Source organism: Mesoplodon bidens, assembly GCF_964165515.1.
Source record: "Mesoplodon bidens genome assembly, chromosome: 2".
Lineage (NCBI taxonomy): Eukaryota > Metazoa > Chordata > Mammalia > Artiodactyla > Ziphiidae > Mesoplodon > Mesoplodon bidens.
In genome coordinates, this window is record NC_138177.1 from 86,869,027 (window position 1) to 86,890,818 (window position 21,792).

Sequence of the window (21,792 nt, forward strand, 5' to 3'; positions counted from 1 at the left end):
GTAACTTAATTTCATGTGAATCATAACTGTTTGCCTTAGAATAAAGATTTTATTATAGTTTTCTCTCTAGCATAAGTTCACATACAGTGTAAGATGCCCTTCCCCCCCCAAATCTTATACATTTATGAGAATCAATTTCCAAGTATGAGAAAATCTAATGCTGAAGTGTTGTTCAATGGCACGTGAATATTTAGCACTTTCTTCAGCGTTTCAAAATGGCATGGCATATGTATGATATATCAAATTATTCTGTACAGAGGACTCTTGGATCATAAACAGTCCCCTTTGCCATCCCAATCTCTTTTATTAAAAGAGGAAAACCCCAGATACATTTACAGAGCATTCAAGGGTGTACATTTTGTAAAAACCACTGTGGAAAACAAAAGACATAATTCTTGTCCTATTACGAGTTATGTAATGAAAGCATTGTGATTTCCATGGACTCTCAAATCTTTAACATATTTACTGAAAAGCCTGACAAACTGTTAAGAAAGGTGTGCAGTTGTCAGGAAAAAAGTTATTCCACCTAAGGTGAAATATTCTCTTGTATTTAAGACACTTTTAAAGAAATAAGTGTACAAATTACTCAGTGGCCAGTTCAACTATAATCAAAAAGATACCACACTGGAGCACCAAAGAAGGCAGGATGCTTTGTCCAGACTTGAATGTGTTAACATGAAGTTTATGTGCTACATAAAACCTTTCTGGAGTTAAAAAGAAAAAATCATTGGCTAGTCTTGTTAACAAGAAATGGAAAACTATTTTTCAAAAATTATCGTTAAAAGATTGTAAGATGTAAGGGATGGAGTCACCGCGGGTGCCGTATACATACAATCAAGGGAGTGTCTACAGAGAAAAGAGTGGTGTTCAAATCCTGAAGCAAATGTCCCTGAGGCTTACACATTTATTACTGCGAATTAGTTCAGCCGACAGCATGTGGGAAAAGAGGTGTGTGTGGATAGGCGGCCAACACCTTAGAGACCTCTCCCTGTCGAGAAATCGTGACAGCAAAATCACTTCCTGAGGAAGGAGGAGCAAAAGGGAAGTTAAGAGGCCACTCTGACCAGGAAGTGACTCGCCCTAAGCTAGCCCCAATCATAGCTAAAGATGGGGGGATGGGGTGAGCCCCTGCAGCTAAAGGCGGTAAAATAACTGCTTCTTGATACGTCGCGACATCATCATCGCCCCCTCTCTTAAATACAAAAAAGAGTCCACAGTCACGATTCAATAAAGGAAAGTCTCTTCGCTCGCAGGAAGGCCACTGGGCTGTGCGTCAGGCCCGGGGGGAAAAGAGAGTTGAGGAATGGGGAACTGGGGCCACCGTGAGGCAGAGGAAAGCCCCTCAAGAGGGAAGCATCCCGACTGCAGAGAGCGTATGCCAGCACAGGCCAAGAAGCTTCTTTCTTCTGGGGGTACTGCTGGGGTTCCCACCGCAGCCGGGTCGGGCCCCCGTTCCCTGTCCCGGGAAGAGGTAAGAGAGAGAGGCGGACCCCTTACCTTCTCCTCATCCGACACCCGATCCTCGAAGTCGGCCATCTTGGGCTGCTCTGGCCCAGCCCGGCCCTGGCGCGAGGCAGGCCGGGAAGGAGGCCGAATGATGGAATCACAGCGAGGGCCGTCTGAAGGACCCGCCCGGAAACGCCGACCGCTAGGGCGCCATGTCAGTTACGGGCGTGGGTCCTGGCGCCGACGCCCCAGTAAGTCGGCGTGACTTAAATGATTTTAAGTCTAATATTTTTCTCACTGAATTACATTAATTTCCCCATTCATCTATGGGACGTTGGGAGCGTGCTTCGGCTGGTATTGGCGCCCGAGCTCCGGCCGACCAAATTGCAGTCGCTACTCCTGTAGATTTTCCCGGTACCAGTGCTCTCCATGGCAGCCGAGTCCAAAGGGCTAAGTGCTGCTCCGACTCTGGAACGCTCGGTGGCTTTTTCAACCCCAGGAATGGGATGGAAGGTGACCCTCACGCGTTTGGAGGCTAAAACACTTCACTCCGGGGTCACATCTTAGCCCAGTTCCACCAGAATAGGTGCCGCTATCCGCCCCTTCCCTCCCTCGGAAGGAATAGGTAGCCCCAGTCCTGGGGCGCTCCTCCACCTTCCAAATCTTCTCGGTACCCGTTCCCTGGGACTCTGAGCCTTCACAGAGGCCAACTTCAGGTCCGCCACTATCCCAGGATTCCCGACTCCCGGTTTCCTGCCCTTCTCCCCTCCCAACTCCCGGCGCCACCGGGAGCGGCAAGATGGCGGACGGTGACGGCTTAGGTGAAGCAGCGACTGCTGCGGCGTCTCTTCCTGCCCCTGCTCCCGGCCTGAGCCCGCCGCTGGGCTGGAGGGAGCGGCTGCGGGCCGGACTGGCGGGCACTGGGGCCTCGCTGTGGTTCGTGGCGGGGCTGGGGCTGCTTTACGCTCTGAGGGTCCCGCTGAGGCTCTGTGAGAATTTGGCAGCGGGTGAGAGGCCCAGAGCTCCCGAGGGACGGGCGGGCGTGGGGGATTGGGGGGCAGGAGAGGTGCCGGGGGCAAGGGCCAAAGGGCAGAGATTTTCAGTATCACTGGAGGGCTTCGCAGAATGAGTCGCTGTGTGCGACCGAGTGGGTTCTTTTTCTCTTGGGCCGCTACTCCGCAGCTGATTGCCAAACCTGAGCTGCAACTACCGGCTCCTCCCTAAAGCTCTTAAGGTCCGCCCTCTCTCCTCTGTCCTCGTTCACCCGAGGAGAAGCCACCTGATAAAATGTAAGCTTCAGGTGGTAGGGCAGATGAGAGCATTTTCAGACTTGAATGCAGAATTTATACACACCTTTTGATTCTCCCGCCACTCAGCTGAGAGAACCGACACCCAGACAATAAAAATCTGAAAGAAACCAACACGATCTTAGCCAGCCATTCTCATGTTTTAAAATAGTTTTGTCAGGAAATAGTTTTCGTCATATTTTTGTCCGTTCTCTGTTTTAGGCTTTATCTTGAGTAATAAAATAGAACAGTACAGGAAGTAAAGAGAAAGAGAGCCACAAACAGCAGTGGGTTCTTTCCTTAGTTCGTTCTTTCAACATTTGTAGAGAGCTTGCTGTGTAGTGTGGGCTGAAGTTACAAAGACGTATAAGAGGTGACGATTCCCTTGGATTCTGCAAATATTATTCTTTAGCTGTAGCCAGGACAGAGTGGATGGGAGCCAGGGCTTCTTACCATGTCATTACAAATTGGCAACCTCAGATTAAGATGGAAGTATTTTTGTTATGGGATGATTATGACTGTCAGTATTGTGTTTTATTTTTCTGTAACAAGAGAAGGCAAATGTCCCCTTTTCTATTCTGTGAAATGACATGAAAGACTGTGAGATAATGTTCTGAAATGTTTTGGACTTTTTAAGAACATAGTATGTAAATTCAGATGCAACTAACACACTAAAATAAGCTAGATAAATTGGCCTTCCTAGACTGTTTGAAAAGCTAATTTGGTGTTTCTGTTACAGGTTAATGAAGTGACTACTAATGGTTTGTATGCTCAGTGAAATGTTATTCATTGAGTTTATCATTTTTTTTTACATTAACTAGATACACCATTTAGATGAGAGTCAATGACTTTACAGATTTTTATTTCTTTCTAAAACCCAAAGTATTTATGAGACAATTACTTGAAGTGAAGAATGTGGTCCAGGTTTTCAGTGAATCAGGTTTAGGGAGCTCTTAGTTTGCTATTCTTTTTGGGTTATTTTGCCTCTGTAGCTGACATACCAAATACACACACTGTTTCCTTCCTTCTAATTTGAAACACTGGTTTGTATCTCACCAAAATAATTAGGAAGTAGTTTTAATCCTCCTTTGTAACAGTATGTTTGTTCATATTATCCTTATGGAATTGCAAAAGTTCTTGTCTAAATTATGATATTCCTGGTTTTATTCTCAACAGCAAGCTAAATGATCTCATTTTGATTTGCTTATTTAACAAATCAGTAGTGTAAAATCCTACGCTTACATATGTGAAGGCATTTTAAAGATGTGATACAATGAGAATTTAAAGTAGCTTTTTAAAAATTACAACTTTCTCAACTGAATCTCATACTAGATATTAATACTACTTATGTCCCTCCACTCATAAAGACACCTGCATATTTGTAACTTGGGTACTTATTTTTTTAACTTTGATTTTTTTATTCTTTTTGGCAGTGACAGTATTTTTAAATTCATTGACGCCCAAATTCTATGTGGCACTTACAGGGACATCTTCTTTGATATCAGGACTAATATTTGTAAGTAGTTTCCATTTCCTTTGTGCTTTGGTGTTTATCTCAAAATCAGATCTCTTTAAATAGTTATTATAATAATTAAAAATACTTATAGATCAGCATTCTCAAAATTTTTCACATTCTCAAAATGTGAAAAAACGTTTAAAGAAACACTGCAACTTCCTCTCCACTTTTAGAGATCGATAGTATTCATTTGCGTATAAAAGACTATTGTATGTTGGGGGGGGGTGTAGTGGGATGTGGGTTGTGATCTAAATGCTTGCAGGCTCGGCTTAGTAACAAAAATGAGTAAAATTGGCAGAGTGTAAAAATTGAAATTTTTATTTACTTTGAAGACTGGGTAATCTGGACAGTACATACTCCTTCTAGAAAAGGCTAAAGCTAACTGTTGCCATGTAGACTTGCAGACCAGTATTACCAGGTCTTCCAATTTTTTCAGACGATTTCAAGAGAACCTGGATATAAAGTTTTTATATAAAATCTTCCAATACTTTAATGTTGGCAATATTGGGCAGACTAAAAATTTATCCGTCTTGAATTAGGCTTATAGGCTGCCAGTTACCTTCTGTTTAAGAGCAGAGTTTGGGAGACAGGCTAACCATCACTTTAATTGTATGACTTCAAGAAAGTGAATTAACTTTTCTAAAGCTCCAATTTCCTCATCTGTACACTGGAGATAATAATAGTATCAACTTGGAAATTCCTTGGTGGTCTAGTGGTTTAGGACTCAACTCAATTAATTTTTTAAAAATTAATTAATTTTAAAAAAATTAATTAATTTTTGGCTGCATTGAGCCTTCGTTACTGTACGCGGGTTTTCTCTAGTTGTGGTGAGTGGGGGGCTGCTCTTCCTTGCGGTGCACAGGATTCTCATTTCAGTGGTCTCTTGTTGTGGAGCACGGGGCCTAGGGCACGCGGGCTGCAGTAGTTGTGACTCGTAGGCTCTAGAGCGCAGGCTCAGTAGTTGTGTTGCACGGGCTCAATTGCTCCTCAGCGTGTGGGATCTTCCCGGACCAGGGCTTAAACCTGTGTCTCCTGCATTGGCAGGAGGATTCTCAACCACTGAGCCACCAGGGAAGCCCCAAAGGACTCCACACTTTCACTGCCGAGGCCCGGGTTGGATGAGCCACCCGGTGTAGCCAAAAAAAAAAAAAAAGTATCAACTTCATAGTTATGAGAATTAAATGAGATAGTGTGTGTGAAAGCTTGCAACAACATGACATACACTAATGAATTTTGGCCACGTTATTCTAAGAAGTGCCACAATAAAGAAACCTGTTTAATTCAGCTTTCCCTTGCTTTATTTAACCAAGCTATCATTTTTATTTTAAAAAGATTTTTTTAAATTTTATAATCTTTATTAACATCCCTGGGAACTAGTGTTTCATAGTATAAACTTTGGAAAAATACTGCTACAGATAAAAATCTTAGGAAGTATTATGGCATGCATGGCCAATGAAATTTTTCTGTATTTTTTTCTCATCTCTAGGTGGTGCTCTATAACTATAGTAGAAATGTAAAAATAATAGCATTTATATTGGAGTGGTTTTTTGTTTTGTTTTGTTTTTTTAAATAGGGACGAACACTTGACCATTTTGTTGAAGTGAAATACCGGAGGAGAAAAATTTTTCTCTTGACTTAAAAAAAATTATTGAGGAATTCTGGGTGAAAACTCTGTTATTAAAAGCCTCAAAATTTATTGATTTATAAAGCCTACTCATAATTTAGCATATTTTGTCATAGCATATAAAAATCTAAATAAAGAAGATAAACTATCTTTAAACAGCTGATGTAGTAGAAAAAGCATTGGTCTTGGAACCAGCAGATGCAGTTTTGAGTCTTGACTCTGCCATTTACTATCTGATGACTTTGGGCAAGTCACATGAATTCTGAGTCCTAATTTCCTCATTTATAAGGAGGGGAGAAAGCTTACATTTATATAATATATAACTTGCATATGTAATATGTAAAAGTGTTTAAAATTTGTTGTTACTTTTTTTTTTTTTTTGCGGTACGCGGGCCTCTCACTGCTGTGGCCTCTCCTGTTGCGGAGCACAGGCTCCGGACGCGCAGGCTCAGCAGCCATGGCTCATGGGCCCAGCTGCTCTGTGGCATGTGGGATCTTCCCGGACTGGGGCACGAACCCGTGTCTCCTGCATCGGCAGGCGGACTCTCAACCACTGCGCCACCAGGGAAGCCCTGTTGTTACTGTTTTTAAACCAACGTTTTAAATTGACAAAACTTAAGAATTCAAGTAACATTTTAAAGGTTAAACTGTGTCATTACCCTTGAAATCTTGATGAGTTTTTATTAGCAAAGTTTATTTATAATTTCTTTTACCACCTGAAATGAGAAAGCTAACTGTGCTGCTTGTGTTATTTCTACCTGAAGAGGTAATGTGCTTGGAAGCTTGAAGAATAGCAACAAAGCCAGTTGTTTAACTAATTATTACGAGTAAAAAGATTACTCTGAAAGGAGAATAAAAGAGCCAATGGGAGTGCATAACACAGCTTTCTGTTCTGTGGAATCAGGAAAAGTTCCCTCGGACATGTCATTTAAGCTCAGACCCAAAGGAGCCAGCAAAGGGAGTTGAAAAGGCTGGAGTATCCGAATATGAAACATTCTGCTCATTCAACACAGCTGCTTTTTGATTCCTCTTCTTATAACAATGATAAACCATGGAAACAGAAAGAAATGAATATCCTGATTTTTAAATGGTTCAATATGGGAATCAACTTGACTCTTAACCTACATTAATAATACTACCAAATACTGGAGTAGTACTTTATTTTTTAAAAGCACTTACAATTCTTGTTAACCATATTTACTAGATAGGACATTGAGGCTCTGAGAGGTTAGAAGTTAACTTGCCCAAAACACACAGCTAATATATGGCTGAATTGGGAGTCAAATGTGGGCATTCTAACCCTAGTCTAGTGGTTAATCCACCATGCTAGTTGTTTCAAAATTTGTCTTTTAATTATGCTACAGATAGACTAAAATGACATTGTAATGTAAGTTACATTATTTATAGCTTAAACACTTCTTACTGTTTTTTTAATGCTTTATTTACAGACGTATTTCTTCTAGTGTTGCCTAAGCTTGTCTGAATTTCATTACAAAGTTGTAAAACATTTTACCTTGGCTTGGCATGTGTCATCAGGGAATCTTGTGTTTGGCTTATTTTTTGGAAGGAGGGCACGTTTCAAATGCTGAATTAAACAGGAACATCTTGAGAGAATGTTTTGATTTGAGGTCATATATCTGCTGATTAATTCTATTTTAAGTGAAAGATGTTTTCTGTTTGTCACAGATATTTGAATGGTGGTACTTCCATAAGCACGGCACATCTTTTATTGAGCAAGTATCTGTAAGCCATTTGCGACCACTGATGGGAGGAGCAGACGGCAGCATTTCAGAGCCAGGTTCTCCTTCCAGCAGCAGAGAAAGTGAAACCAACAGACAGAATTTGTCAGGTGACTACTACTGACTTAATGTGTGTTCAGAGCTGTATTGTTAAAGTTGTGTTTGGCTGTGGCAGATAGAAAACTCATAACAGTAGAGAGCAGTTTGTCTTTCCTTTAAATATAGGTAATCCATGGCTGATACGGAGAGCAATGATTATCAGAGACCTAGACTCCTTCTATTTTGTTTGCGACCATCTCCAATGCAGTTTTTCCTTGTGGTTCCAGACAGTTGCTCTGGCTTCAGCCATCATGTCCACAGTCTAGTCATCAGGAAGGAGAATAAGCCAGGAGAAGACGCTTTCCCCACACCCCACCCCACAGCAACCAAGGACACTTCCGAGCAGTGTCACATACTATTTCAACTTACTTTCTACTGGTCAGACCTTTGTCATATAGCCAGAACTAGCTGTAAGGGAGGCTAGAAATTGTAATCATTTTCTCAGTGTATATATGCACAGGTGATAAGGGGATATTATTACTGTAAAGGAGAGAACAGAGACAATTAGCCATCTCTGCCAAGAGAGCGAAGTTAGGAAAAATAGTTTTTCTTCTCAATATATTTACAAAGACATCAAAATCTGTTATTCATGTATGGATAATCTGTTGTCATACATAAACTGTAGACTATTCCTCTATATGTATCTAGTAATTATGCAATTAGGAAAGTAAAATATTTGAAGCCAGATAGAAATGACATTTTTGGATTATTGTTTCTTTCATGTGGTATAGGTTATAGTCATACAGTTAACTCATACAAATGAGTTAATTCTGCAGAATGTCATAATGTCTCATTTGTTCAGTAAACCACTAGAGTTATATTAATTTAGTAGAAAAATACTACCTGCGTGCAGTTGCTGGCACTTTTTAGGTGTGATCAGGGAAAGTCTGTAAGAAAGAACTGTTTAAACTGAGCCCTAAAGCTTGAGTGGGGGACTTCAGTGGTGTAGTGGTTAAGAATCTGCCTGCCAATGCAGGAGAAGTAGGTTTGAGCCCTGGTCCGGGAAGATCCCACATGCCGTGGAGCAACAAAGCCTGTGCACCACAACTACTGAGCCTGCGCTCTAGAGCCCGGAAGCCACAACTGCTGAGCCCTCGCACCACAGCTACTAAAGCCTGCACACCTAGAGCGCATGCTCCACAGCTAGAGAAGCCACCACAACGAGAAGCCGACACACCGCAATGAAGAGTAGCCTCCACTCACCACAACTAGAGAAAGCCCACGTGAAACAACAGAGACCCAATGCAGCCATAAATAAGTAAAAAAAAAAAAAAAAAAAAAAAGCTTGAGTGGGTGTTGACCAGGATTAGTAAGGATGAGGTTGGCAGCCATTCAGGAGTACAGGAAGGAATAATGGTAATTTTCTCTCCCCTACTCCTTTCTCCCCTTTCATGAAATAATTACAGAACTCTTAAGAATAAGGCATATTAAGATGAATATGAGGGACTTTCCTGGAGGTCCAGTGGTAAAGAATCCACCTTACAATGCAGGGGACATGGGTTCGATCCCTGATCAGGGAACTAAGATCCTACATGCCACGGGGCAACGAAGACTGCGTGCCACAACTACTGAGCTTGCGCACCTCAACTAGAGCCTGCATGCTGCAAACTACAGAGCTCACACGCTCTGGAACCTGCACGCCACAACTACAGAGCCCATGTGCCCGGGAGCCTGCGCACCACAACTAGAGAAGAGAAAACCCGCACACTGCAACTAGAGAGAAGCCCGCGCACCACAACGAAGATCCTGCGTGCTGCAACTAAGACCCCACGCAGCCAAAAATTAAATAAATCAATCAATAAACAAATAATAAATCTTAAAAAAAAGATGAATATGACATAGATCTGTCCTCAAGAAGCTCAGAGTCCAGTATGTAAATAATTATAACAATAATGCATTATACAATCTTATTCCCTATTGTGAGATTGAGTATACCATTGCATAATGAAAGTGAAGATAACTTTAAGAACATTCCAGCTTAGTATAGGATACAGACGTATAAATAAGTGATGGCAAAAGATACAAAAGATACTTTTTTTTTTTTTTTTTGCGGTACGCGGGCCTCTCACCGTTGTGGCTTCTCCCATTGCGGAGCACAGGCTCCGGACGCGCAGGCTCAGCGGCCATGGCTCACGGGCCCAGCCGCTCCGCGGCATGTGGAATCTTCCCGGACCGGGGCACGAACCCATGTCCCCTGCATCAGCAGGCAGACTCTCAACCACTGCGCCACCAGGGAAGCCCACAAAAGATACTTTTATATAGTGTATAGAAGATACTATGGTGATGAAAAGAGGGAATGGTCAGTTATTCTTGGAAGGAAGGCCACAAAATGTTTCACAGAAGAGATGCATGAGTTGACCTCAGAAGTGAGTCACAGTTCTCCTTTGGTTCCACTTTCTCTCCCTGGGTAACTGCATCTCCTTCTATAATATTATCATCCACAGACATATATTGGGAGAACCAATGTTAACTTTCTTTCCCCAAGCTCTCTTTTATGTTCTAGACCCACATTTCTAACTCTTTGCTAGAAATCTCCACCTTTGATGGCCCTAAGCAACCCTAAACTCATTCTGTCCAAAGTGAAACTGCTAATTATCTTCTTTTAGTAGGTACTTTCCATAATCCTAAAATCTATTAATTTCCAAAATAGAAACCTTTGAGTTGTTTTAGATTATATCTCTTTTGTTTCCCCTTCCTTCTCCAGACTATTGACCCTCATCGTATGCTATTGATTCCCCTAAAAAATTACCTTGACTGTATTTTACCTTCTTTTATTTCAACATTCAGTGTCCCATATGTAGGCCTTAGATATCTCTTTCCTGGACTATTGCTGTATATCCTAACTGGTTTCCCTGCCTATGATACTTCTCCTTTTAGTACATTCTCTCCCCTTACTATGTAAAAAAGTGGTTCTCAAATTTTTTAGATTCAGGAATCGTTTATACTCCTAAAAATTATTGAGGACCTCAAAGAGCTTTTGTTTATATATTGATTATATCCACAATATTTACCATATTAGAAATTAAAACAGAAATTTAAAAAATATTTATTTAGTAGTTATTTTTAAAATAACAGGAAACTCATTGCCTGTTAACATAGTTCTATGAACTGAACTGTGTCTCTCCCCCACCTCAAATTCATATGTTGAAGCTGTAACCTCTAATGTAACTATATTTAGAGGCAGGACTTTTAGGAGACAATTAAGGTTAAATGAGGTTGTAAGGGTGGGGTTCTAATGTGATAGGATTGGTAGCCTTAGGAGAAGAAGAGAGATTAATTTCTCTCTCCACTATGGGAGGAGACATGTGAGGACACAGGAAGAAGGCAGCCATCTGTAAGCCAGGAAGAGAGCTCTCACCAGAACCTAACCATGTTGGCACCCTGATTTCAGACGTCCAGATTTCAGAACTGTGAGAAACTAAATTTCTGTTGTTTAAGTCACCCAATCTATGGTATTTAGTTATGGCAGCCTGAGCTAATACACATATCATGAAAAATAATTATATTTTCCAAAACGAGAAAATTTTAATCAGTAGACTGCCATTTCTTTACATTTATTTAAATCTCTAATATCTAGCTTAATAAAAAATTGCTTATTCTCATATCTGCTTCTGCATTGTCTGTTGTGAAATGTTGTTTTGCTTGACATCTATGAAGAAAATCTGTTCTCACACAGATATGTAGTTGGAAAAGGGAAAGTATTTTAATAACCTTTTCAGAAGTTTGTGGATATTCATTTTCAAAACAACACCAAAATTTACTGAGGTACTTTCTTAAAGTTTAGTTGCAGTGTGGAATCTGAAGCTATACCAGTTAACTTTTCATGTTCTGTACATTAAAATCCCTTGGTGTCCCATTTTGAATGGGTCTTTCACTTATGAATAATTTTATAAATCATGCATTGGCCATTTGGAAAACACTCGTTCCCTGAGTTATACATGTCTTCCAAATATTGAAATATTGTATAATTTTTAAAAATGACATTTGTTAATATCACCACTAATCTCACAGGAAAGCCTTTAAGTTGAGAAATTGTCAAGCTCATGGTAACTGATACAAGTTTTTCAAAATTCTAATATGTACTTGAAAGCTCAAGTTTTATCATTGGCAGCAAATACTGTTTTTTCTTTCTTGAATTTGACAGACTCACTTTGTTCAACTTTGAGAAAATGTTTGCCAGGTATCTGTCTGAATAATCATAAGTTTGTCTGTTAGTGACTCTTTCAAGTAAAAGTGAGATTCCATGAAAAAAAAAAAAAAGGTCAGTCCAGCTCAAAAAACAATTGCTTATACTGGAGACAACCATCATACTTGGTTGCCTTGTTTACTGGGGTGGGGGTGAGGAATCCAATGACCACTACTTTAAAGTACCAGCAATTTTACCAACCTTTGATTTGTACCGTTAGCCCAACTTTGCAGGACTGGGACTAGTGTGAGGCAAGTCAGGTGCTTGGGGCACAAAATTTAAGGACGCCCTTACTCTCAGGGTTGGGTTCAAGTCAACAAGTTAAAAAGGCAAACAATGTCTTAACATTTATTATGAAATGAGTTGTTACTTTGCAGTTCCATGAATGATACTTTGAGAACTGCTGATCTAAACAAAGTCCTGATATTTGTTATTTTTCTGTTTATAAACCTTTGATGGCTTCTGATTGACTAAGGATAATGTCTAAACTCTTTACATGGTATGTAAGCCCCTTCATCAATTTCCCCTAGTCTATTTTCCAGCCTCATTTACAGCTCTCCCTCTCACCTTCTACCATGTACTCTAACCTAAGTATGCTGTGTGGTTTTCTGATAACTTCTCTGCTTAGAATGTTCTTCATCTGGCAACCTTCTACTCATTTTTACAGTGGTTCAAGTTTAAATGTCACAACCTTTCTAAAGTCTCCCCTAATTTCTCCAGAGCAAACTTAATCACTTCCTTTTTATCTCTTGGAACAAAATATCTCTATCATAGCACTTATCACACAGTGTAGGTGATAGTTTACATAACTAATTCTCATGCTACATTTAATTCAGTTAAGTTAGTTCCAAGTGCTGTGGTAGGTTCCAGAAGTACAAAATGAGCAAAGTTTTAAAAGCTCATATTTTAAAGGAGAAACTGAAAACCAGATAGTCACATTGTAATATGGTAAGTGCTGTACTTGAATTGTGAACCAAATGCTATGGAGACAGAAATAAGGGAATGACTAGATTTAGTTGTACACTGCGTGACAGCAGGGGTGATCCATGCCTTATTCATCTTTGTGCTATATGTGGCTAGCACTGTACTTAACATACAGTGACTATACATGTTGACCAAATTAAGATTTAACTACATTTGATTAAACGGTCTTATTTTCCCCCTTTTTCTCTTTGTTTTTTAGAATGCAAGGTATGGAGAAATCCTCTAAATCTTTTCAGAGGAGCAGAATATAGGAGGTATTACATTTTGCTTTCAGTATAATTATGGCATTGGTTTTAGAATAAAAGTATTATGGAAAAATTTATTTTTACAAATATATCACAGCTCTTCTAGTTGGAGATACTGATATAAGGTAAAATGATTAGCCCATGATTTAATTGGCAGCATCTTGACTATATTTACTTTTATAATCATGAGAAACATTGCATCAAACCATATGTTTGTGATGTAAGTATACATTTGGCTCTTGGTTTATGGCAGAAAGCCTTTTCAAAGAATTCATGAGATTGAGAAAAAATTGCAAATGTCAGCATATTCCTGTGCACATGTGCTCAATTGCAAACTTTATTTGACGATTCACTAGAAAATATCAATCTGAATGTGAATATAAATTTCATTTGTGCAACGGTACAGAGCATAATATTTTTATATTGTATTTCGTATTGCCATTCCCTAGCTACACTATTGTGTCCATTTCTCTTCTGGTTTTTATTCTAAATGAGAAAATGACTTGAAATTTATGACCAAAGATACTTTACTTTTGTTTTGAAAGGGCTGTGTTTTACCTGGAGGTAGACTGGGGCATGTTATTTAATTCATTGAACAAGAAACAGTTTATGTCTACTATGTATTGGCACTATGCAAAATGATGGGGATACAAAATAATTTAGCAGTAATCCCTGTGCATAAGTACTTGATAGCGTAGGACAGTCACATCCTGGGAAGCCAAAGCTAGGCTTTTATGATAGATGTCATTAGCCTATATTAAGGGATTCTGCAAGAAACAGGTCCTTGAACTTCTCACTGTATTTATTTAAAAGTTTTTAGGCTATTCTTGTTATCTTATAGTATCTACTTCATGAAAATCTTAAAGAGGAATTTCTCATCTTAGTATAACGAACTCTTAATGCTTCTTTTTTGAATGATTAGTTTGTCTTAATGTAAAAGTCTACATTGCACTGGTAATCATTGTGTGGTTCTAGGAAGCTTGGAATCATATCGTAGCCAACCTTTAACAAGTGTATAGAATTCTTTGGTATGAGCCATTTTATGGCCCAATCCTTGTTTTACCTTACTGAGTCTTTAAAAATTTACTGCTAATTTAAGTTATTGATACTGTGCATGTGTTTTTTAGCTGCTTTAAATCATTTTGGGATTAATGTAGATCGTTCATTTTTTTAATGATTTTAGAAAGTATACCAAACTTTGCTAAGTGAACAAGGATTTGCTTTTTCCTTTTTCTTCATGATAATTTCTCCTAAAATAGCTAAAAACTTTAAATAGCGACTTTAAAGGCAACTTATACTATTAAATAACTTAAAATCTTTGATCATGTATATAAATAACACAATGTGCTTTTAAAATGCTTTTTCTGATTATAAAATATATACATATTCATTGTAGAAAGTTGGAAAATAAAAAGATGTATAAAAAAGAAAATAAAAAATCACCTTTTTCTACCACTAAGTGATAACTGCTATTAGTATTTCCATCCAGTCTCTCTTCTATATGCATATATAGAAACAAAAGTTGAACATCATAATATATAAAATTCATTATGTGTGAATTTACCACAGAATTTCTTCAAAACATGAATTTCTTCAAAAACATGATTTTTAATAGTTGTACTGTATTCTATTATATGGAGGTACCATACATAACTTACCTACTGCTCCCCTATCCAGGTCACAGGTTATATTTCACTGTTAACATTTACTCTAGAGGGATGGCTTTATATATAAATCTTTAGCCACATATATGATTATTTCCTTAGGGTTGATTTGTAGCACTGGAATTACTGAATCAAAAGGTGTAAACAGTTTCCCCCCCTCTTTCCCCCCCCCTTTAATTTTTCCTTCTTTTAATGGTGGAAAATTTCAAAAATAAACAAAAGTAGAGAGAGTGGTATAATGGAATTCCATATACCCATCATCTAACTAGGTGTGAATATTTTTAAGACTCTTGATAGATATTATCTAATTGATTTCTGGAAAAATTGTAAATACCAATTTATATTTATAACAGCAATATGTGTGAGTCCCACCTCACCCTTGACAATATATATTTGCCAATTTTATAGTTGAATAGTAAAAATTAGTTATTTTAATTTGCTATTTGTTAATTACCACTGAGATTGGATATTTTAAAATGTATTTATTAGCTAGTTTGTTACCTGCTATTAATTATTGAGGGTTTTAGGGGGAAATGAAAGGTAAAATTTCTAATTTAGTAAAATCTGAAAGAAGTTTTTTTTGCCTTTATGCTTTGAAAATGCTTTATCATCTTGATATCTAGTAAAAATTCACTTGTGTTTTCTTCTAGTTTTTTTGTAGTTTACTTTTAATACTTAATTCTAATTCACTGAGAATTTATTTAAGTATACTTTAAAAAGTATATATTTAAGTCAAATTGTTTTATCCCTTCAAATTCAACTTTGAAGTACTGTTTGTTGAATAATCTAGCCTTTTCCGTTTTGGTTCTTGATGTTTTATTATTGTACTCTAAGTAGTTTGGATAGGTTATCTCTTTTGTTTTATTGATTATAATAAGCTTTTGAAACATCCTGAAATAAGATTTGTAGCAGTATATTTTTGAATTTTAAAAAGTGTCTGTTGTAGCAGACAGATGCTCTCTCATGTTCAATTTACATATTTTATTGTGTTTTGGTAAAGATACACTTGGGTGACTGGTAAAGAGCCACTTACATACTATGACATGAATTTGTCAGCTCAGGACCATCAGACCTTTTTCACCTGTGACACGGACTTTTTACGTCCTTCAGACACAGGTATGTGTCATATATGTTCTTGGGGTAAACAGTAGTCATAAAAATTATTTTTAAAGTTTTTTAGAGTTATTTATTATACAAAGTTATTTGGCTTGGAGTTGTTTGCATCATTGATAAAAAACCCAGATTAAATTGAAACTAATTATGATTATAAACTAGGTTATCGTACTTTTTTGTCTTTTATAAGATGAAATTTAAATTCTTTATAGAATTTAAAGTATTTTACAAAAATTAATTAAATTGCTTCTTTTATTACTTAAAAAACCTTTCAGATCAAATACAGCAATTGCTTATACAGAGAACAGTGTACCCAGTTTTGGTTGGGGAAGTTAACACCTATAATTACACATTAAAAAAAAAAGAATAAGGCAAAGTTAAACATTGGGGCACAGCATGTAGAGAAAAATGGGGTATATTTTATTCCAGTCATAAGTCAGAGATGCATGTAAAGTGGTGGAAGATCATAGAAATGTCTGTGTTTAGTTTTCTCTAATCTTCTCTGTAGAAGTGAGTATAGAAACTCTTAAATGTTTGGCTTAAAGACAGGGATCTTTATCACAACTATTTTGACTGCCCTCTCCCGCCTTATCTATGCTTCTACTTTTATCCTTCAAAATTAAAACTCTCATTCTCTGGGAAGCCTTCCCTGATCTTCTCTGCAGTTCTACAGTACTTAGTCCAAACCTCACTTTTATAATAATTTTAGTTAATTTATTCAACTGTAAATACTTATTTCCTAATTTATCATGTTGTTTTAATGTTTGTCCTCCCTAATAATGTGTGAAACTGTGGAAATTAGGGACTATATTTGTCATCTTTGAATCCCTATCATCTAGAACACTGCCTGATATACTGTAAATATTAATATTTATTCTCTGATGGAAGTATGAATGAATGAATAGCCTTGGTGTCACAGATGTCTTAAGCAATTTCAGTAATAATAGCTAACACTTGTATAACACTTATTATGTGCCAAGCACTGTTCTAAGCAATTTATATGAAGATACTAATTTAATCTTCCCAATCACTTCATGATATAGGTACTATTATCAGCCACATTTTAAATATAAAGGAGCTGAGGCAAAGGGGAAACAAGTAACATGCCCTAAATCACTTAGCTAATAAATGAAAAAGCTGGGTTTCAAGCTCAAGTTTGGCTCTTAACCACTATACTATTACTGCTTCTACTCATCACATTGATAGGCAGAAGAAAATCACCAACAATTAGGGTCTGAAAAACAGCCAGTTTTCCAACATTGAAGTGAGTTCATTGAGCTATATCTCTGCTGCATTAAATATATTCAGCATGTATAGTAGCAGGAAACCCAAGGATTTTTGGTATGGTTACATAAAATGGTTTAATTGAAAATCAGAGAAAAAGGAATTGGTGTATGTTTATATGCTTAATGTTTACATTAATGGCAAAAGTATAATGTTAAGAAAATAATAGCAGTGGAAAATCAGTATTGTATGTTAACTATGAGGACTGAGGTGACTGGATATTAAGGCTTCACCTCCCTCTCATGGGCAGAATTGCAAACCTTGGCAGGCTTTTCAAATAGCAACAATGGCTATCCACTAAAGCTGTGGTCTTAAAACATTTTTGTTCACATACCTCCTAAAAGAATTTTGAAAAACTATGTATCCCTTCACACTTTTTTTTTTTTTTTTTTTTTTTTTTGTGGTACGTGGGCCTCTCACTGTTGTGGCCTCTCCCGTTGCGGAGCACAGGCTCAGCGGCCATGGCCCACAGGCCCAGCCGCTCCGTGGCATGTGGGATCCTCCCGGACCGGGGCACGAACCCCCTGCATCGGCAGGCGGACTCTCAGCCACTGCACCACCAGGGAAGCCCACCCTTCACACATTTTTAACTTGACATCATAAGGTTAAATAATTGCAAAGAATGTGATTTTTAACATATTATAAATATAGACATTTAAAAATAAAACTAAAATACTCTATATTTGAATGTATTTCAAGGAATCTAATGACTTGATATCCACCATGATCCATTGAAAAGCACATGAACAAATACTCTTAACAGTAGTAAATTTTATATAAGTACTTTTTCTTGTTGAACTCATATCCATTCCACACCTCTATATGATTTTACTATAATTATTTTATGTTTGAGAGTTTATTAATCACACTTAAATACTTTTCCACAATAAACAGTTTTTGTATAAATTTTTAAAATTTTAAGTTTCTTTTGATCATAAAGTTCTAAATGGAATCATGTACTTTATATTTTTGTCAAATCCTTGGAGCTACATATTTGGCTCTTCAGACTTTGGAAAGAGTCCTCCATATAACCTAATTGGCTGGGTGAGTTCTCATTGTCATTCCTGTCAACTAAATCAGACTTACTTTCTGACAGAGAAGTCTGACTTCATTTTTTAATTTGAATAAACATGTTAACATGCATCCCTATGACAACCATCTCTCTTCTGAATTCAGATTCTAAGATAGAAGGATAGATAAGTCTTAAAGCCTTGCCATGAGCTTATCACTTGGCCAAAACAAGATTCCACTGCCTTTATTATCCCTTACTAATGCTTTCTTTGCCTTATTATGAGGGTACCTTCCCTTAGGAGCAATGCATGCTTTGATAGTAAGGGGAGAAAGGGTGCTGATAAATGGAACTGATAAAAATTATCACTCCCTCCCCACTCTACAATATACTTGAATTCAGAAATTCCAGGGGCCAGAATACTCTATTTCTAATGCTGAGCTTCACTGTTAAATAAGTAAATGGCACAAATCCCTATTATAGGTTCCTTGATTAAAAATGGTTCCTCCCAAACCCAAACTTTGAATTGTCCCTTGAGGCACATGGAGATCTTTACACTCTAGGGCAATGTACCTTGGAAAGATTCAGGATGGGTGAAAAGTAAACTTTTCTTTTGTAAAGTAGGAAAAGGTAATATATCTTTAGGGGATGCAGTGAGTCGGGGAGTGTATGTTGGCTAGGAAAGGAAAACCAGCATGACAGACCAATCAGAGGAATATTCTTCAGGTAGATCAGTTATAGGAAAGAGTCATATATAGTTGAAGCTTTAGAAATTGATTCTCTTAAAACCGTGTGTCCCATTTTGGTCCTTGCAAAGTTTCATGTAGTACTTGTAGAGGTATGCATAATCCCAGTTAAAGACTGAACTAAACCTTATCCACAAATGATCATCCAGAAATGGACTGTTGGTTCCATATTGATCTTTTCAGATACTCACATAAAGATAATGATTTATGTCTATAGTTTTATATTAAAAAAAGACAAACGTACCTATATATGTGATGTGACAAATTTCTCTTGACTCTTGTCATCAGTAATTACTAAATTAGTAGACTTTTTAAAATAAATGTATTTATTTTACTTTATTTATTTTTGGTTTCATTGGGTCTTTGTTGCTGCGTGCAGGTTTTTCTCTAGTTGAGGAAAGCTGGGGCTACTCTTCATCGTGGTGCGCGGGCTTCTCATTGCGGTGGCTTCTCTTGTTGCGGAGCACGGGCTCTAGGCGCTCGGGCTTCAGTAGTTGTGGCTTGCAGGCTCTAGGGCACAGGCTCAGTAGTTGTGGTGCACAGGCCTCATGGCATGTGGGATCTTCCCAGAGCAGGTCTTGAACCTGTGTCCCCTGCATTGGCAGGCGGATTCTTAACCACTGCACCAACAGGGGAGCCCTAAATTAGTAGATTTTTGTTCTTATTCTATTGATTTGTTTATTTAGGACAGTGAACAAACATATTCTCAGGGCCAGCCAGCAGTGTTTTTTTGGATAATTTGCTTTCATGTTTTTTTTTTTCAACATTTAAAAAAATCAGGAGATTTAACATTAAACTCCAGATTTACAATTTTAAGTTGGGAAATATGGACCTGCATTTCCACTTGGCAGTAATTAGTTAGACCTGAGCTGTGACTCTCTTAGACAGTGCATGTGCTTTTAGTTCACTTATTTATGTTTTCTGCCTGGTCTTAAGGCATTTATATTTGTGACCCATGGTCTTGGGTTGAATGGTAGTCTCCTCTGCTGGTTAGCATATTAGAATAGTATTTAATTTGAAAAATAGATAAATTTGATTGAATTGTTAACTGCTTGTGTTATTTTTTAAGCATATCGAGTATTCTTAAAGAGGACAGTTAAATACTAAATGAGCATATTGCTTTAAATTATTCCTAAACCTTGTTTTAGAAGGAAGTATATTCCTTCCTCTACTTTATTTCCCCTTTCCTCATTGGCTTAGAACTGCATTGGTTGTGAGGAATAATAAGGCTGGATAGAGCATTTGAAAACATGAGAATAGGAAAAAATGCTTAATGGTGGATTAGATGACCTTACTAGAAATAGAAGAAATGCAAATGCAAATGAGATAAGTTTTCATGTTTTAAATTAGCAAAGATTGATACTACTCAGTGTTGCTAAGGGAGTGGGGAAATAGTTACTCTCCTGCACTGCCTGAAAAAATGTAAATTAATACAGTCTCATTGAGAGGAGTTTGGAAATATATATCCAAAATCCTTTAAAAGATGCATTCAGGGCTTCCCTGTTGGTGCAGTGGTTGAGAGTCCGCCTGCTGATGGCAGGGGACACGGGTTCGTGCCCCGGTCCAGGAAGATCCCACATGCCGCAGAGCGGCTAGGCCCGTGAGCCATGGCTGCTGAGCCTGCGCGTCTGGAGCCTGTGCTCCGCAACGGGAGAGGCCACAACGGTGAGAGGCCCACGTACTGCAAAAAATAAAAATAAAAATAAATAAATAAATAAATAAAAGATGCATACATTTTGCAACCATTCCACTTCTAAAAATGAAATATTTGGTCAGGTTTGCAAAGATAGGTGTTGAAAGATGGTTATCACAATATTTGTATATTAGCAAAAAATTAATTATCCATCAAAAGAGAACTGGTTAAATCAATTACTATATATACTTAATATGCTAGAGTACCAAATAACCATTTAAACTGTTAATAAAGATTCAGTGTCAAAATTTAACCTGAAAATATCATGTAACTTATAGAAGAGAGCCTCATCATCAAAAATGGCAAGTCAAATATTATACTTGATTTTTATTTAATATTTTAATGTTTAAGCAAAATGTTATTCTTTACCTAGTCATTATCAAATGGGTGCTGACTTGCATCAATTTGTCAAGTTCAGGAAGCATTAGCTGTCAGCTAGCTGGTGACATGTTTGATATGAGAAATGTATTTTTGTTACCCAAGTAGAATATATTGTCTCCTTTTCTAAGCCAAGACTAATATTTTGTTTCCAAAGGAAAACTCAAACATTTTCCACATTATTCTTTCTGGACAGTTGTAGGTTTTGTTCCAAAAGCAACATTCATAGATTCTCTATTTTTCTTATCGAACTTGAAATAGGCCAGATAGTTTCATGGATCTACTTTGTTTGTTTAGTTTTTTTTTAATTTTTATTTATTTATTTATTTGGCTGCGTCGGGTCAGGTCTTAGTTGCGGCACATGGGATCTTTGTTGCGACACACAGGCTTCTCTCTAGTTGTGGTGCTCAGGTTCCAGAGTGTGCGGGTTCTCTAGTTGTAGCATGTGGGCTCCAGAACGCGCGGGCTCAGTAGTTGCGGCGCACGGGCTTAGTTGCCCTGCGACATGTGGGATCTTAGTTCCCTGACCAGGGATCAAACCTGCGTCCCCTGCACTGGAAGGTGGATTCTTAACCACTGGAACTCCAGGGAAGTCCCTGTTTGTTTAATTTTTAAGAAACTTTGCTTAGTGTGAAATTTTAATTTTGGTGCAGTAAATGACAACAAAACTAATATTGTTATTCCAGAGAGATCCTAATTCAGGCTTTTCTTGACTCTTAGTAGAGACTGACATTCTCCATAAATATACTATAGTCTAAGTTAATTCCTTTTTACCCCCCT

The 21,792-nt window shown here is 37.8% G+C and overlaps 2 protein-coding genes across 6 annotated transcripts in view; one reads left to right on the top strand and one right to left on the bottom strand.

Annotated features, from left to right (window-relative positions):
- The window catches only part of CAPZA1 (capping actin protein of muscle Z-line subunit alpha 1), a 46,697-nt gene extending 45,117 nt beyond the window's left edge, over positions 1–1,580 (bottom strand). Inside the window, exon 1 of the mRNA XM_081225942.1 lies at positions 1,498–1,580. Coding sequence (XP_081082068.1) covers positions 1,498–1,536 — 39 coding nt within the window. The 5' untranslated portion in view covers positions 1,537–1,580. The remainder of the gene's footprint in view (positions 1–1,497) is intronic.
- Positions 190–21,792, top strand: part of ST7L (suppression of tumorigenicity 7 like) — a gene marked incomplete at its 5' end in the record, with an annotated part of 67,500 nt that continues 45,897 nt past the window's right edge. For 2 of the 5 annotated variants that reach the window (XM_081225936.1, XM_081225937.1), the window contains 5 exons: positions 1,608–2,453; positions 4,166–4,248; positions 7,559–7,721; positions 13,080–13,134; positions 15,790–15,905. In XM_081225936.1, the coding sequence (XP_081082062.1) occupies positions 2,246–2,453; positions 4,166–4,248; positions 7,559–7,721; positions 13,080–13,134; positions 15,790–15,905 (625 nt within the window). Of the gene's footprint in view, positions 1,472–1,594; positions 2,454–4,165; positions 4,249–7,558; positions 7,722–13,079; positions 13,135–15,789; positions 15,906–21,792 lie in introns of those variants that run through there. The other 3 variants (XM_081225938.1, XM_081225939.1, XM_081225940.1) reach the window with 3 other exon arrangements.